This window comes from Ovis aries, chromosome 21, assembly GCF_016772045.2.
Source record: "Ovis aries strain OAR_USU_Benz2616 breed Rambouillet chromosome 21, ARS-UI_Ramb_v3.0, whole genome shotgun sequence".
Lineage (NCBI taxonomy): Eukaryota > Metazoa > Chordata > Mammalia > Artiodactyla > Bovidae > Ovis > Ovis aries.
In genome coordinates this window covers 40,222,012-40,239,584 of record NC_056074.1, presented here as the reverse complement: position 1 = coordinate 40,239,584, position 17,573 = coordinate 40,222,012, and the positions used below count along the sequence as shown (strand labels likewise).

The window sequence follows — 17,573 nt, the reverse complement described above, 5'->3', positions numbered from 1 at the left end:
AAGAAGCGGGAGGACCCTTCGGGCTTGCGCAGAGTCCGGGTCTAAGGGAAGGGACGGGCCCAAAGGCAAAAGCCCTTGGGCGCATGCGCACACCTGAAAGTTGCCAGCCTAGCGGAGACCACTGGGCGTGAACCCAAGGGATACTTGAGTGGCCATCGAGTAACGGCGGAGTTAATTGGCGCAAAACTCTCCCAGTGAGTTACAAGAGGCGGGGAAAAAGATGGAGGCATGGACCTGCCTGAGCTAAAGCTACAGTTCGGCGCTACGGGGGCACACCCCCGTCTAGGTCCAACTTATTTAGTGCGGGACCTCAGACGTCATGAATGGCCTCTACTTCCGGGTCAGAGCTCACGCCTTAGAGTGTAGAGAGCGATCCTTCAGAAAGGCAGAAATAGTCGAAGTAGGATAGCGTCGTTTTTCTTAAAGTGACAGGCTCAAGGCAAGCAAGGGGTCAATCCTGCGGTTGCAAGCGCGGTTTGGCTATTCTGAATCCAGTCACTGCGCACATTTCAAGACCACAGACTCAGGTTTCCGCCCCTTCACGGGGAAGAGGCATGATTAGGTGGTTTCCCAGGTGAGGGAAAGGAGGACCTGACAACTCGTTCCAAGAGCTCGAGGTGCAGCCAGTTCCATCCTCCTCGTCTTAACCCGCCCCCCTACACCGGCCGATCCCACTAGGTCTGCAAAGCTGAGCTTCTGGCCCCAATTTCAGATGCAAAGCGAATGAGGCGCAGAGAGGATGGATCACACAGCCCTGCAGCATCGGAGCCAAGACCAAACTCGGGTTTGTCCCCTTCCCAAGCCAGGTTCTTTGCCCAAGTTTTCCTGATGCGGATGTAGAGGGGAGAGATGGCCCGTCGTTAGCAGAAACCAACTCGACCCTGAACCTGCTGTCATGGGAGGTGGGGGCTACTCTTCCCCTCCGTCGGCCTCTCATTGCCCGCCTACCCGGGAACTCCCCTGCCCAGTCGCCCCGCTGCCTCTGGGAGGGGAGCGGTGCTACCCGCCCGCGTCATCTGATGCTGTTTCCTGCGGGAGGGAGAACAGCGGAAAAAAGTGAAACTCCACCCTCCACCTCTGCCTCCCGCCCCCGGGGCCAAAGTACAAAGGGAGGAGGAAGAAGGGAACGGGGTTGGAGCCATCGGGTCGAGAGAGCCCAGCCAGGAAGAGTCAGCTAGCCCCAACAAGAGACACTCCAGCCACCCGCTTCGCAAGGAGACCCAACCAGAGTCCAGGCGCTGCCCCTTGCTGGCCCCACCTTACACTTCGCGGGGTGCTGGAGCCAGGCTCCCAGGACTGGTCCAGACTGAGGGACGCCGGGGCCCCTCTTTGCTGGCCATGGTGAGACGCCGGAGGCCCCGGGGGCTCACCCCCCAAGCCTGACCACACTGCCCTGGGTGGCCTTCCTCCGGAAGCCCGAGATGCAGGGGGCCGGGAGGCGACACTCCTGGATCCCCAGAGAGGCGTGGGTCTGGGGCTGAGGGCCAGGGCCCGGATGCCCAGGTTCCGGGACTAGGGCCTCGACGGTCAGCAGGGGTGGGGACCAGGGGCATCCAGGGAAGGTCCCCAAACCCACCAACGCCAGCTCCCAGCCATGGAGCCCTTGAAGAACCTCTTCCTAAAGAGCCCACTGGGGTCATGGAACAGCAGTGGCAGTGGGGGCAGCGGGGGCGGCGGCGGAGGTTGGCCAGAGGGGTCCCCGAAGGCGGCAGCTTATGCTAATCCTGTGTGGACAGCCCTGTTTGACTACGAGCCCAGCGGGCAGGACGAGCTGGCCCTGCGGAAGGGTGACCGTGTGGAGGTGCTGTCCCGGGACGCAGCTATCTCAGGCGATGAGGGCTGGTGGGCGGGCCAGGTGGGTGGCCAGGTGGGCATCTTTCCGTCCAACTATGTTTCTCGGGGCGGTGGTCCGCCCCCCTGCGAGATGGCCAGCTTCCAGGAGCTGCGGCTGGAGGAGGTGATTGGCATTGGTGGCTTCGGCAAGGTCTACCGGGGCAGCTGGCGAGGCGAGCTGGTAGCTGTGAAGGCTGCTCGCCAGGACCCTGACGAAGACATCAGTGTGACGGCTGAGAGCGTGCGACAGGAGGCCCGGCTTTTCGCCATGCTGGCACACCCCAACATCATTGCCCTAAAGGCCGTGTGCCTGGAGGAGCCCAACCTGTGCCTGGTGATGGAGTACGCCGCCGGTGGGCCCCTCAGCCGTGCCCTGGCTGGCCGGCGTGTGCCCCCCCATGTGCTTGTCAACTGGGCCGTGCAAATTGCCCGTGGGATGCACTACCTGCACTGCGAGGCCCTGGTGCCTGTCATCCACCGAGACCTCAAGTCCAACAACAGTGAGTTTTGGGGAGCGTGGTTAGAGGGTGGCATGGCCTGAGCGCATACCTACTGCCAGCTCACAGCTGAGCCTACCTGGGGATCTACTAGAGACAGGAGCTACTGTTCTAGGAGCATCACAGTTGACCAGGGGTGCCCCTGGGCTCACACTAGCCCCAAAGCAAGAGTCCCAGGCACCCAAGAGTCCTTTACGCCCCAGCCCCAGGAGGAGGCCTTTACCCCAGCTCACAGGTGCCAAGTTAAAAAAGTGGAATCTCTCAGAACTGTAAGCAACCTGCCTAACCAGGGCCACTACCTCAAGGAAGGGCATGCTGGATCCTGGCACCCCTCATCTTCAGGGAGCGCCCACTTGTCCTGCGGGTGCCTCCTGTCTCCTCCGCTTGTGGTGGGTAGCTCCTCCAGAATAGACATCTCAAAGGGAAAAGCCCCTCCCCACTTCCCCACCCTGCAGTGGTCAAAGCTGGGGTCAGGGATGGAATTCTAACCCCACTCCTTTCCCTGGCTGCACTCTAGCTGGTTATTTCAACTCAGAGCATCGATTTCACTCTGTAAAAAGGGAGTGATTGGGAGAATGAAAGGGCTTAATCGTTGGGCACCTAATGCCCAGCATGCGGTGGGTTGTCAGCCATGGGTGTGGACATTTGACTGGATTGCCAGGAGGGCTTTGCCTGGAATCAGCACTTGGAGTGGGCGTGGCAGGGCTTAAGAAGACTTGAGGCGCTCTATCTCCAGCCATTTCGGGTCCTATGCACGGCCCAGCATGGGCCCAAGACAAGCAAGTGATAGGTTCAGAGCGCTTCCTGAAGCAGACAAGCTTCACACCTGGCCCAGAGCAGGGCATGTCCAGAGAGGCACGCAGTTGGATGTCCTGGCAGGGCCTGATGAGAGCAAAGTCAAGGAGGCAGCACCCAGCATGGGAGTAGGGATGTGGGTGGGCCTGCTGGGGCCCAAGGTGCAGACTGAAGAGCAAGAGGAAGGGCCGGCAGAGCCACTGGAGAGCCACAGGTGGCCCGTGGAGGGGTGAGCATGGATATTTTGAGCCTCCCAGCCTGGGCTGACCATGGATCAGAGGCTTGTGGGGAGCAGAACACCAGGGCCCAGTGATACCCAAGTCCTTTCCAGGGCTGGAGGGGCCTCAGGAGGTCTGCCAGCCACCCCACCCACTCCTCTCATCCACAATAGGGTGCAGGTCCCAGCACTCAGCTGTGCCCCTGAGTCCCAGCCAGCTAGGGACCCTCACTCCCTGCCCCAGCTTGAGGGGGATTCCCCGAAGGCCTGGGGGGAGGGGACTCCCGTCTACTGTTTTTCCTCCAGTTTTCTTTCCAGAAAAAATGGAACAATAGCCCAGGCCCCTGCTCCCCACCCTCCCCACCGCTTCCTGCGTTTCCTGCTGCCCCTGAGCCGGCTTCCTGCCCCTGCTCCAGCCTCTGCTCTCTCCCCAGCCCAGCTGCCTGCAGGGGAGGAAAGAGTTGGGGGTGGGGGGGTTTGTGGGAGAGGAAGGAGCCAGGAATGGCACCCCCACTACCCCCAGTTCCCTGCTTTCCTCCCTGAGTCTGGGTGGTGGTGAAGGGCAGGCAGGGTGCCCTTAGCCTCCCTGAGCCTGGGCTCCCACCTCACAGACCCCAGTTCTAGGCCCGGGGTGCTGTCTGCAGCATTGTGGCGGGGGGGAGTCCCTGGGTTGGGGGGGCTCAGGCAGGAAACAATGGCATGATTTTCCTGGACAATGGGGGCCTTGTGAGGAAGCCTGGAGGGGAGAGGAGGGGGAATTCTCCAGGCCCACGAGTCACAGGACTGACCAGCCAGCCCGGCCTGGGCCTGACCTCCCCCAATTCTCCCCCAAAGGACCCCCCCTCCATTGGAGACCTGGGCCAGGCCTCCCAGAAAGGAGAAGTAGGGACCATGGGAGGGAAGCGGAAGAGGTGTGAGCTGCTGAGGCCACTCCCGGGCTCCCCAGAGGCAGTCTAGAGAGGGGGCTGGGGGCCAGGTCCCTTTTCAGAGCCAGGGAGCCCTAAGCGGGTATTGGGACGGGGATCTCTAGCCTCTTCTCTGAGTGACCCCTGATCATCCCGAAGTCTACATCAGACACCAGAAGAGCAGCTTGGGTTAGAACAAATTCAAGGCCGTTGGAGAAAAGCAGGGCTCACGGAGGGGAGGCTAAGGCTTCACAGGTGTCAGGTCAAGCTGGGGACAGGGCTGGCAGAAAAGTCAGTACAAAGGAGTCCTGAGACTCTGAGTGGGTTGCCACCCCTGTCTGGGCTTCAGATGATTTGACTGAAAAAGGGAAGCTGGCCTCCCAGCTTGAGATGCTGGTGCAGAAAGTGCTGCACCAGTCCGTGAGGTACCACAGGAGGCTAGAGACCTGACCAAGAAGTAGCAGGGGTTAGTCTTCAAGAGGATGGGTGGGTCCTGGCACCAGAGGAAGTGGGAGTCCCTCCCCAACCCCAGCACATGGACCCCTTTGCCTGGTCTCTCTCCAGCCACCCGCCCCAGCCTGCTGTGATTCTTCTTTGAAACGGATATTCATGGGGCTTACTAAGTGGTCCAGTTCTGAGACTCCTGCACCCAGCCCAGAGGCTGTTGTGAAGCTGGGAATAAGATGTGGTAGCGGATGGAGAGGAGAGTCAGCTTGAGATTCACGGCATCTTTGAACAACTGTCAGATCCTTGTGTGAAAGCTTTAAAAAGGGTGATCTTGTTTAACACTCCTGATGACCCTCTGGCTTTTGTTGTCATCCTCAGCTTTAACTGTTCAGGAGTCAGCCCCAGTTTAGCTCAGAGGAGAGGGTAGGTTGCAGGACCATTTCTGAATTTGGAGACAGGGCAGAAAGATTTGCCAGGCACAGTGGCAGGATGTAGGTGGTTGTTGAGAGCATGGAGACCAGGTAGGGTGACAGCTGGGCAGCTGGACCCACTTCTGAATGAGGGCCCCACATACAGGAGATGCCAATGAGGAGGGGGCAGCCGGCACCTGGGAGAGGCCAGGACAGCCTGGAGGCAGTAGGCCGAGGTCAAGGGGAGGCCAGGCTCTGAGAAACACCGGCATTGAAAAGGCTAAGGGTGGGGAGGCCTGAAGGAAACAGCACAAGCAGCCAGAGGCCCTGGGAGCCAAGGACAGCAGGGAGGGGCTAAGCAGCAGTGCCAGATGCCCCCATGAGGCCCAGGGAGCTTGGCCAGCAGCAGGATCAGGAGTTGTGGCTTTAGGCCTAAACAAGTGAGTACCCTGGTTGTGCCACCTCCTCTGAGAAGTCTTCCCTGACTCACCTGTATAAGGTGCCTGTTTCCTCTGCCCCAACCCCAGTACCCTGTGCTGCCCCCTCTATGGTGCTGTCACCCTGGGTAGTATTGCTGAGAGGTGTGCCCTGAAATGGCAACCCACTCCAGTGTTCTTGCCTGGAGAATCCCAGGGACGGAGGAGCCTGGTGGGCTGCCGTCTATGGGGTTGCACAGAGTCAGACACGACTGACGCGACTTAGCAGCAGCAGCACGGCAGCAGTGCCCTGAAAGTATATGTGCTCAGGAATGTCGTTGGCTTGGATGTCCCTTCTGTACAAAACAGTTGACTATAACCAGAAAAGTGGAGAGCCCTCTTCAGACCCTCGAAGATTCTCTGACTTTGCCTTCCTTTTTTTTTGTTTAAAGCCTCTCTCCTTTGAGCCATGCAGTTCCTAGTGAGACATTGCAAGTTGCTGGCTTTCCTGTATATACAGGGTATGATGGTCCCATGAGGGACAAAGCCAGGAGTCCTTGCCGTGTCCATCCACTCCTACATTTGTCCTAAACTTCTTTCTAGTCAACAACCACCTTAGACCCCTTCGTCTCTCATCACATCTAGCCACATCAGTGGATATCTTTCGGAGTCTTTCTCTCTTCTGGAAATGGCTGTGCTAGCCACAGTGGGACATGGGCACCAGGGGTCTATAGTGCCCGCTGGGCTTCCTTTCTCTCCAGGCAGTTCCCTTCTGCTCCCCACTCCCAGGGAGGTTCTAAATCACACTCTTGCCTCGACAAAATGGCAACACACAGGTTTCTTTTGAAATCAAAGTCACGAGTGCTGAGAGGCTGCCATATTGCCTATTTCTGTTCTGTGCAGGGTTAGGGGAAAGTTAGAACACTGGCTCCGGAACCACGCATACCAGGTTGTGTGCGATACCTGTTTTGTTTGCTTATGACCTTGGTTAAGTCACATTGTTGTTCAGTTTCCTCTTCTGAAAAATGAGGATAATGATGTCTTTGTTGTTGCTGTTTAGTCGCTAAGTTGTGTCTAACCCTCTGCAACCCCAAGGATTAGAGCTGCCAGGCTCCTCTGTCCATGGGATTGAACCCCCACCATTGCCTAGCTGAGGCCAACTTCTCACTCTGGTCTCAGCTTAAATGGCACTTCCTCTGGGAAATCTTCCCAAATCTTACAATTTACTTATTTATTTATTGGCTGAGCCAAGGGCGTGTGGGATCATAGTTCCCTGACCAGGGATTGAACCTGTTTGCCCTGCAGTGGAAGTGCGGAGTCCTAATTACTGAAGTGAACTGTTAGTCGCTAAGTCGTGTCTGACCCTCTGCAACGCCAAGGACTGGAGCCCACCAGGCTCCTCTGTCCATGGGATTTTCCAGGCAAGAATACTGGGGTGGGTTGCCATTTTCCTTCTCCAGGGGATCTTCCCGACCCAGGGATTGAACCTGTGTCTCCTGCACTGGCAGGTGAACTCCTTACCACTGAGCCACCAGGGAAGCCCATGATGTTTACCTCACAGATTTGTGTGTGTGTGCTAACACTGAGTATAATATGCCTAACCTCTAGGAGCCCCTTGGTAAATATGTCCCAGCCTTGTGTTTACTGTCTCATTCTATCCCAACCCCAGATATGAGCTCTCCAGGGCAAGGTTGAGACCAAGTCACCTCACTGCCCCCATTACCTAGCCAGGATGTCTGTCAGGTGACAGGTTGCTCCCAGCTCCTCCGCTGTCCCCACCACCTGAGCCTGGAACCACAGTCCAGCCTCTCTTCCCCAGTTCTGCTGCTGCAGCCCATTGAAGGTGAGGACATGGAGCACAAGACCCTGAAGATCACGGACTTCGGCCTGGCCCGCGAGTGGCACAAAACCACGCAAATGAGTGCTGCGGGCACCTATGCCTGGATGGCTCCTGAGGTTATCAAGGCCTCCACCTTCTCCAAAGGCAGCGATGTCTGGAGGTGCAGCTGGGTGGAGTCTGGACAGATATGGGGTCACAGGGGTGGGAGATGTGGCAGCCAAAATCTAGGGCTGGATGGATAAGCAGAGGCCAGGGGAGGGACACAGACCACTTAGCTCTTGTTGCTTTGGGGTGAAATGGCAATGAATGAAGGAGTCGAGGAGGGAACACAGACCCTTTGTCTCACCCACAGCTTTGGGGTCCTGCTGTGGGAACTGCTGACCGGGGAAGTACCTTATCGTGGCATCGACTGCCTTGCTGTAGCCTATGGTGTGGCCGTGAACAAGCTCACACTGCCCATTCCGTCCACCTGCCCGGAGCCCTTTGCACAGCTCATGGCCGGTAAGGGAATGGGGCAGGAGGGTGAAGGGTAGAGCTCCTTGGCCCAACAGGACATATCCACTGACAGACCCCTTCCCCTGTTCCACCCCCCGCCCCGCCCGTCCCCATTCCGTTTCCCTAGACTGCTGGGCGCAGGACCCCCACCGCAGGCCCGACTTCGCCTCCATCCTTCAGCAGTTGGAGGCGCTGGAGGCGCAGGTGCTACGGGAAATGCCGCGGGACTCCTTCCATTCCATGCAGGAAGGCTGGAAGCGCGAGATCCAAGGCCTCTTCGACGAGCTGCGGGCCAAAGAAAAGGTAGGAGGAGTCGCGGTCCCAGGGATGGAAGGAGACACCGGGAAGGGACGTCTCACGGAGGGTGGGGATGAGCGCTTGGGACCGTACCCGCCTGACGGCACCCCCTTCGCTGTCCTGGGCACAGGAACTACTGAGCCGCGAGGAGGAGCTGACCCGCGCGGCGCGTGAGCAGCGCTCACAGGCAGAGCAGCTGCGGCGGCGCGAGCACCTGCTGGCTCAGTGGGAGCTGGAGGTGTTTGAGCGCGAGTTGACGCTGTTACTGCAGCAAGTCGACCGCGAGCGGCCGCACGTTCGCCGCCGACGCGGAACCTTTAAGCGCAGCAAACTCCGCGCGCGCGACGGCGGGGAGCGTATCAGCATGCCACTCGGTAAGGGGCGGGGCCCCAGTGCGCCGCCCGCCATTGGCTTCGCGGGCGGTGGGGCGGGGCCAAGAGGGCGGCTGACCGCGCTGGGATTGGTCTAGGGCGTCGGTGGGTGGGCCTGTGAGCGGAGGCTGCAAGGGCTGGGATCGGGAGTGTGTTTTTGCCTGTGGGCGGGTTCTGGCGGGAATATTTGCATGTCGGCCTGGGAGTGGCTGCGACCGGGAAGGGGCGGGGCTTATGAATGTTCTGGGAAGGCCGAGGGCGCGGGGTGGTCCGTCTCCGACTTCGCCGCGCTTCCCGGGGTTGGGGATTTCCTTAACGAGAGCCAGGGGCTCAGGAAGCCAGTGAGGCCGGCCCCAGTCACCTAGCCTCCGTGCTAGGCCGGGTTCCAGCACTGTCTGCGTGGCCTCGGCGCTGCCGAGGGGCCCTGCGGGTTAGGATCCTGTCTCTCCTTCACCACAAACTTGCACTCTGCTTCCCTTCCCCCAACCCTAGACTTCAAACACCGCATCACCGTGCAGGCCTCGCCTGGCTTGGACAGAAGGAGGAACGTCTTCGAGGTCGGGGCTGGGGACTCTCCCACCTTTCCCCGGTTCCGGGCCATCCAGTGTAAGCAGCTTCTCCTCCTCTTGCCCACGTCCTTCTCCCCAGATCTTACCCTTTCGTCAAACCTTATCCTTGGAAGTGGATCGGTCGCACTATCCACTGTCCTCGTCTTCCTCCCTGCTCCCAGATTCCCTCCCCATCCATCTAAACTGATATCTAAGTTTCCCAAGCAGCAGTCATTTTACAACTTTTTTTTTTTCAACGATTGTATGATGCTATGTATCATTCACTTTCCTAAGTGCCTTGCTAATATTAGGGTGTCCTCGGTGGCTCAGAGCATAAAAAGAATCTGCCCATAATGCAGGAGACCCAGGTTTGATCCCTGAATTGGGAAGATCCGAGAAGGGAATGGCAACCCACTCCAGTATTCTCACTTGAAGAATCCCATGGACAGAGGAGCCTGATAGGTTACATGGGGTTACAAAGAGTCAGACACGACTGAGTGACTAGCAGTTGCTAATTCCTCACAATGACCCTGTGAGGTAGATGTCTGTATTATCACCTAGGTTTTACTGATGAGAAAAGTGTAAGAAGTAACTGCTGATAAGTGACAGGGTCAGACCCACACGGTCTGCTGCAGTGTCTGTGCTAACTCCTAAGCAGCAAATGCCAGCTGAAGGACTAGAAGAGATGCCCCACTGCCAGTCTCAGGACCCACACTCACCTACCCCACCCCAGTTCTGTGCGATTTCTCTGTAAGCCCAAAGCTTACCATGGGAACGGGATGGGGCCCAGCCTGACTATCCACTCCCATCCTCTAAGAAGTTGCCCCTGGAGCCCCTTTACGGTGGGAGGATAAGGATCAGGGTCCTTGATCTTGACTCAGATTCCTTCGGTTCCTCCCCTCACCCCACCCGCCACAGTGGAGCCTGCAGAGCCAGGCCAGGCCTGGGGCCGACAGTCCCCGCGACGTCTAGAGGACTCAAGCAACGGAGAGCGCCGAGCATGCTGGGCCTGGGGTCCCAGCTCCCCCAAGCCTGGAGAAGCCCAGAACGGGAGGTGAGTGCCTGACTGCCACCTACCCAGCAGCTCCTGCCTCCCAACAGTCCTGAGATTCACGAAGCACAACTCCCCTTCTCATCCCCTCACCAGGAGAAGGTCCCGCATGGATGAAGCCACGTGGTACCTGGATTCAGATGACTCATCCCCCCTAGGATCTCCTTCCACACCCCCAGTGCTCAATGGTGAGTGGCCTTGTCTACCCCCAGCCAACTGGTGCTGTACTCCTGTGGGTACTATGGCAAGGCAGGCCATTGCTAGAACCCAGGTGTGACCTATAAGCCCACAACTGAGGGGGATCCTGCCTAGGCCTCAAGGGGCCCAGAGTGGTCCCATTGTGCAGGGCTGGCCTGCATCAGCTGCTGTGCCCTCAGCAAGCTCTAGGGAGCAAAGGAAGACAAGGAACAGTGGCCCCTGTTTGGGACCCAAAGGAAGCTGGGCGCAGAGAGGGGAAGGAAATTGTGCACGTGGGGTGGAGTTAGAAAAGTGGCTACTGCGCTGTGCTTCTCAGTCTTTTCTGGGGAGCTTGGAGGTGGAAAAGAGGATAAGAAAGCTGAACGGGTGGGCATCCAGGGCCCTCTCACTGCATCTGGGGCAGGTCTGGGCTCTTCTGTTTTCCATAATGGCAACAGCACTTGCTGTGTATCAGGTATTCCATCCAAGCAACAAGCCAATGAGGGATTGTTATACCCATCTGAGAACTGAGAAAACTGAGCCTCTGAGACATAAAGTAATCTACCTAAATCCCCCAGCTAAGGATCTGAACCTAGGAAAATGTTGACACTCATGCTCATAGTGAGTTTCCCCAGAAGCTTTCACTTAAAGAAGGGCTTTCTTACCTACGGGCTACTTGGGAAGCTAGGGGATCAGCAGAAAGCAGGGATCCTGGGTCAGTGGGACAAGGCTCATCTCAGCACTGCCCAGCCATTGGCAGGGACTAGAAAGGCACAGCCTCCCTTGCCCAAGGGTCACTTTACAGCCCCCAGCTGCACCTGCTTCTCAAAGCCAGAATATAGGACCTGACTTAGCTGTCATCAGACCAGAGTCCTATTCAGCAAACAAGGTAGACTCACTCGTCTCACCCCACCCAGTGCATCACCTCCACCATTACCTAAGCTAGGATTCACAGTAATAACAACAGCAAACATTTATTGGGTCCCTCCTGTGTGCCATTTTATAGAGGAGAAAACTGAGGCACAGATAGGTACAGTGATTTGAAGTAGAACACACAGCAGAACAGGGATTTGAGCCCAGGGCCTCCCTTGTGGTTGAGCTGGTAAAGAATCCACCTGTGATGTGGGAGACCTGGGTTCGATCCCTGGGTTGGGGAAGTCCCCTGGAGAAGGGAAAGGCTACCCACTCCAGTATTCTGGCCTGGAGAATTCCATGGACTGTATAGTCCATGGGGTCGCAAAACTTTCACTGATTCCAGAAGCAGGGCCCTGGACCCCCGTCTGCAATGCCATTTCTTGCTCCAGCAGTTGCATTGCCCCGAGCAGGCTGTGCTACAGGGACTGAACTGAGAATTGGAAGGCCAAGGGGGCTGCTTGGAGTCACTTGCTCTAGAATGCCCCAGATCAGAAGGCTAAGGTCCTGTCAAGCTGGATGTGCAGGCCAAAGCAGCCCCAGACCATGGTCTACAGATCCCTTCAGATCCCTTTGGCCTCATCTTCCCTGGGCTCCCAGGAGCAGGGACCTCATCTTTCTCCAGCTTGCCCCCTTACCTGAAAGGGTATCACTTGTCCCAGCCCAGCTGCTGGCTGAGCATCTGTTTCCACTTGTGCAAGCCCTCATCCAGCTGTCGTGGCCCACCCACAATTGAGTGATCTTGACCTCCCAACCACCTACAGAGTCGAAAACCTAGCTAAGAATCAAAGATTTCCCTGAGAGATTGTCCCAGGTGTTAGCCACACCACTGGGGAGTCCCATCTCCCACCCCTGTCCCTGCCTGCGTGTGCTGGCCCCTGGGGAACTGGTTGTAATGGGTTGGTGGGCACAGTCTGCCACCAACTACCCCATGAAGCTTTTGCCCTGGAGCCACCAACTACCACATGGCCGTGTCCTTTCCATGAGGCCCTGTAGAAGTGATTTCACTTTCATCTCTGAGTCAAGAATAGTTTTTCTGCTTTCTCCGTAACAACAGGGTTGCCACCTCTTACTGCCAGGGAGTTTAGAGGTAAATTAAAATCATTGCCAAATGACCTGGGGCAAAGTTTCTGATTTCTGGGAACCTCAGTTTCTCAGGATATCAACCTCAGTAACTTCTTTCCATTCTTAGTTGGTGTGCTGATCTCCAGCTTCACTTTGTTCCATTTTTCTTGCTTGTTTTAAACATGTTTTTACCGTGTTCTGCTTTAAACTCACTGTAAATGATCAGTTTCTTCACCTGTAAAGTAGGGGAACAGCGATCACCTTATGTGGTTGTCGCAGGGATTCTAAGAATGGATTCTTCCATCAAACATGTACTGACACATATAATCAGCCAGGCATCATCGTGCTAGAGATCAGCAGTGCCTTGACCTCTGGGCGAGCCTAGTCTGGTGGAGGAGGCAGACTCAGAAATAAACAAGTACAGTAGAGAGTAGCATGTGGTAGGCTGAAGGACTGTACAAGGCATAGCATGAGCAAGAACTACATAGGTTAATGGGGGATTCTGAAAAAGCTTCTATTTTGTTTTTTAAACTTTTTTTTGGTTGCACTGGGTCATCATTGTGGCGCACTGGCTTCTCTCATTGTGTGCAGGCTTAGTTGACCCACAGCATGTGGGATCTTAGTTCCTCCACCAGGGATCAAACCCCCATCCCCTACATTAGAAGGCAAATTCTTAACCACTGGACCACCAGGGAAGTCCCTGGCAAAGCTTCTAAAAGAGGAAAAATTCTTGTTTTCCTCTACATTCTCTTGCTTCACTTCTGACACCACATGTGTGGAGTTTTCCCCACACTGGCCAATTCTGGGACACCAGCTGGAAGTCCTATAATCCAATCCAATCCAGTTCTGACACCATCTACCTGGAATTAGCGTCAGACCCCACAGGTTAAGGGTTCAGGCCCACAAAACTGCTCCTCTGTACTGCAGACACCAGTTGTAAGTCCAGGTTGTCACCTGTGCTCCTCACCAACCAGCTCTAGGCACATACCTCTGCTGGTTCACCAACCCAGTTCTCCAAACCCTTTGTCTGGGTTTTTATGGAGGCTTCATTACGTGGATGTGATTGATTAAATCATTGGCCATTGGTGACAGGAGTCAATCTCCAGCCCTCCTCTTACCCTGATGCAAGTAGAAGTTGAAAGTTCCAACCCTCTAATCACACAGTTCGTTCCCCCGGCAGACCCCATCCCCCAACAATGACCGCATCAGGGACTTCCCTGGTGCTCCAGTAGCTAAGACTCCATGCTCCTAATGCAGGGGTTACAAGTTTGATCCCTGGTCAGGGAACCAAGATCCCTCATGCTGCACAGGGCTGCCAAAATAAAAAGACATCAATATGAACTCAGATATGGAAATGCCAAGGGTTTGGGGAGTTCTGTACCAGGAATGAGATGAAAACCAAATATGTACTTTTTTATAAAGCACAGTGTCACAGCTTCATAGATGCTGTGGTCTCTCAGCTGGGTCTTAAATGGTAAGGGACTACTGAGCGCAAGGTGGGAAAGGTGTGCTAAGTGGAGGGAACAGTGTGTGTGCGCAACCGTGGGGTTCACCAGACCTAAGGAAGAGGACTCCTGGTTGGAATTCATTGAAGGAGTTGAGAGCCAGGGACTCACAGGCCTGAAACAGCAGGCTGGGGCCAGTTCAGGAAGGATCTGGAAGTTGGTTGGGGGCGAGACTTGTCTTTAGCAGGTTTGCATTTTAGAAGGCAGTGGCCACTGCAGGGGTGGGGTGGGGTGGGGTAGGAGATAAGAGAGAGATGGGGTGGGGGTGGGGGGTGGAATTCCCTGGCTTTCTGATGGTTAGGACTTGCATGTTCTCACTGTTGAGGTCATGGGTTAAATCCCTGGTAGGGGAACTAAGATCGCACAAGCCTTGGGGCCCAGCCAAAAAAGAGAGAGATGAGGTAAGGGTTGTGGCTGAGAACCGACCCCAAGCAAAGTCCTGGTTCACTGCAGAGGCTCACGTTTTTCCCAGCTTTGCGTTTCTTCCTCTGGACCCCCCACCCACTGCTCCACACCAGGCAGGCCCAAGGAAGACAGAGAGGCCCTAGCAGCCGTGGAGAGCCATCGCAGGTTCTAGAGCTGAGGAGGACTTGACAAAATTGGGGTTTGTGGGGGGCCATCACAGGCTGCCCTACCTCCTCGATGACGGGTTCGCCAGACCCACCCGTTTGGTCTAGAATGGAGTCAGATTAACCCTAGGCCCACAGGTTAGGACACATGTCCTTTAATCCAGGGCAGGGTAGCCTTAGCTCAGCCTGGGAACCCCTGGGGCATGAGGCTCAGACAACGTAATGCCCCTAAATCACTCAGCTCAGGCCTGACACAAACAACTGACCTCTCCGAGCTGATTTCCTCATTTCTGGAATAGGGACAGTGTTATATCCCTTTAGGGCTGTTGTGTACGTTGGAATTGGCCTGTGTGCCTTATATAGGCTACCACTGGAGGCCAGAGCAGGCAAGTAGAAGGACCAGGGCTGCCCAACCAGGGAGGAGATGGGCACCACACAGGTCCCAGCTGTGACCCTGGCCCCTGCAGGTATTTTCTGCTGCCTATTGAGGGCACTGAGGCCGGCCCTGCTCTGGCTTGAGCTTGCTTCTTGTTGGACCCCGGGGCTTCCCTTCAGCCAGCCCTCCTTTCGTGGGCTCCAGAGCACCTGGCTTAGCTCCTGCTCCTTTCAAAGGTTGCACTGCCCTCCTCCACCCCCAACACTTCTGAAAAGCCAGAATGGGGATGCCAAGGGAGGACTTGGACTGGGGGAGTCGGGAGCAGAAGTCAGCCCTTGCTCCAGGGCCGCCGGAAATCGGCCTGACCTGTGTACCTGCCACCAGGTAACCTCCCGAGGCCGAGCCCGGAGCCCGAGGAGCCCCGGCGGCCGGGCCCGACCGAACGCGGCAGTGGCTCCGGGACGCCCAAGCTGATCCAACGCGCGCTGCTGCGCGGCACCGCCCTGCTCGCCTCGCTGGGCCTCGGCCGGGACCTGCAACCCCCGGGGGTCTCGGGCCGAGAGCGCGTGGAGCAGCCCTCACCAACACCGCCCCGCTCGTGCTCGTCGCTGCCCACCCCGTCCTCCGCCGAGCCGCCCCCCTCCCCGCTCATCCGCTTCTCCGAGACGCCCGAAACCCCAGCCTCCCCGCTGAGCCTCGACGCCTCTGGCCCACCGACCCCCGCGCCACCCCTGCTGCTAGAGCTGGGTGTCCCCACCGCGGGGCAGCCCTCAGCCAAGAGCCGCCGGCGCGAAGAGGAGAGGCGCGGTAAGCAGCCTACTGCCTGGTGACAGGGGAGGAGGGGCTGGTGGGGACCCGCAGGGCAGTGAGCAGGGCCGCAGCTGTCTGCTGGACCTCCAGCTGCGCCCTCGGGGTGTGGGGAACCAAGTTCTATGTTCAGCCATGGGGGGGGGGCGGGCAGGCTGGTTGTGAAATAATAGAAGTAATAAGGCCCACCCTAGCAAACTCCTACTGGCTGTTTACCTGGGCCAGGTACTATTTCTAGTCCTTTAGAAAGGTTGCCTCATTCAATTATGATAACAGTGCTATGAACTAGGCACTCCGGTTAGACCCATTTTTTGGTTGACATGTAAGGCACAGAGAGATGAAGGGACTCAAACTAGTCAGCTGCTGAGATGGGTTGATCCAAGACCTGCTCCCGAGGCCTCCTCACTCTTAACTGCTAAATCGCGGCACTATGGAGCAGGAAGGGTTATGGAAGTCTCGAATCCCGGAGCCCACTGTGCCGTGAGCAAACTGAGGCCCAGAGCAGGGCAGTGCCCCCTGGGGACACCAGGAGCTGGTGACTGCCTGACCTGGGCCCCCTCCCCTTCGTCGAATAGCCAGCGCTGTCTCACCGCCACCGGGAATATCACGCTCTGCTCCTGGCACCCCAGGGACCCCGCGCTCACCACCTCTGGGCCTCATCAGTCGACCTCGGCCCTCACCCCTCCGCAGCCGCATCGATCCGTGGAGCTTTGTGTCCGCTGGGCCACGGCCTTCACCCCTGCCCTCGCCACAGCCTGCGCCCCGCCGGGCACCCTGGACCTTGTTCCCAGACTCAGACCCCTTCTGGGACTCTCCGCCTGCCAACCCCTTCCGAGGGGCCCCTCAGGACTGCAGGGGGCAGACCAAAGACGTGGGTGCCCAGGCCCCATGGGCACCAGAGGCAGGGCCCTGAGCGGGCCGGTTGCTCCCCGCTCGCCCACCGCCCTGGAGGAGCCTCAGCATACACTGGAATAGGAGCCAGGCCAGTCTCTCCAGCTGCCTTGGTTTTGCCCAGGGACGCCATCCCCTCTGGGGGTCAGGAACACTACACTGCACAGGAAGCCTTCACACTGGATGGGGGGCCTGCACCCCCCACACACCCCTGCAACGGGTGGGTCCCCCAACTTAGCCGCCCCACTGGGGCCCGACACTGTACCCAGCCAGTTGGGAGGACCAGGGCCTGTCTCAGGGAATTGCCCCCCGGGGGTGGTGCAGGGAAGCGGGGAGGTGCAGGGGAGCGGGGCCAGCCTTAGCTGTCACCAGCACTTGACCAAATCCTACTACTGTGTCCCCTGCCCCTGGGCTTAGTGCCTGGGCCCCCCTGCCCTGGGGGTCATCTGGGGCCAGGGCCTCAGGATCCAATGAAGCCAAATAAACTCCCCAAGCTGTCTCCCCAAGCACAACCTGTCACCGTTCTTGGAGGTAACGGGGATCCAGACCATCCCATGACCCTGGTGACCTCAGGCCCCCAGCAGAATGGCAGGTGGCTTGGGCCAAGGTTGGGATCCTCTGGACTGCATCTCTCTCCCGGGATCAAGTTCAGTTGATCATGAGGTGTTACAAGGCCCTTCTTAGCCTCCCTGACACCCACACACTTGGGCCTTACTTGCCTGTTCCCACCCTGGCCAGGCCTTTCCCACCATTTCAAGCGACTGTTTGCCCTGATTTGTTCCTGTTGCGGGGTGGTCCCCACTTATCCTCAGGGCCCAACAACAACACCACCTCCCCTGGAGCTCCTTCCTGGCCATGCTGCACCCACTCCAGGCAGCTTGCTGAACTCGGGAGCCCGCAGTCCTCCGAGTGGCATCTTAGGGGTTTGTCCAGGGTTTGTTTTTATCCTGAGGCCTGGACACAGGAGGGGGTCATCCACCCTGACACCTGGCTCCACTCCACTTCTCTTAAGCCACGGGTGTTCTGCAGACCACCCCTCCCACGCACGCCCTAGGGCAGGGGCCCCTGGGCTCATCCCCCAATGTGGTCCAGGCTCCCTCTCCCCCTCCCATTTGCACTCTACCGCAGCCAGATCTACTGTGACTCATA

At 57.5% G+C, this 17,573-nt stretch overlaps 1 protein-coding gene across 4 annotated transcripts; it reads left to right on the top strand.

Moving 5' to 3' along the window:
• The first annotated feature begins 89 nt into the window (after nucleotides 1–89).
• On the top strand, nucleotides 90–16,930 carry MAP3K11 (mitogen-activated protein kinase kinase kinase 11). 4 transcript variants are annotated; one of them, XM_027959582.3, is made up of 11 exons: nucleotides 90–194; nucleotides 713–2,333; nucleotides 7,340–7,520; nucleotides 7,713–7,861; nucleotides 7,983–8,158; nucleotides 8,283–8,526; nucleotides 9,016–9,129; nucleotides 9,990–10,125; nucleotides 10,219–10,310; nucleotides 15,111–15,533; nucleotides 16,109–16,930. In XM_027959582.3, exons 2-11 carry the CDS (start codon nucleotides 1,595–1,597, stop codon nucleotides 16,444–16,446), a joined length of 2,592 nt encoding a protein of 863 aa, XP_027815383.1. In that variant the 5' UTR covers nucleotides 90–194; nucleotides 713–1,594; the 3' UTR covers nucleotides 16,447–16,930. The 4 variants fall into 4 exon arrangements, with proteins under 4 accessions (XP_027815383.1, XP_027815384.1, XP_042093991.1 ...); XM_027959583.3 differs by having other exon boundaries at nucleotides 679–2,333; XM_042238057.2 differs by having other exon boundaries at nucleotides 90–574; nucleotides 679–2,333.
• The last annotated feature ends 643 nt before the right edge of the window (nucleotides 16,931–17,573 follow it).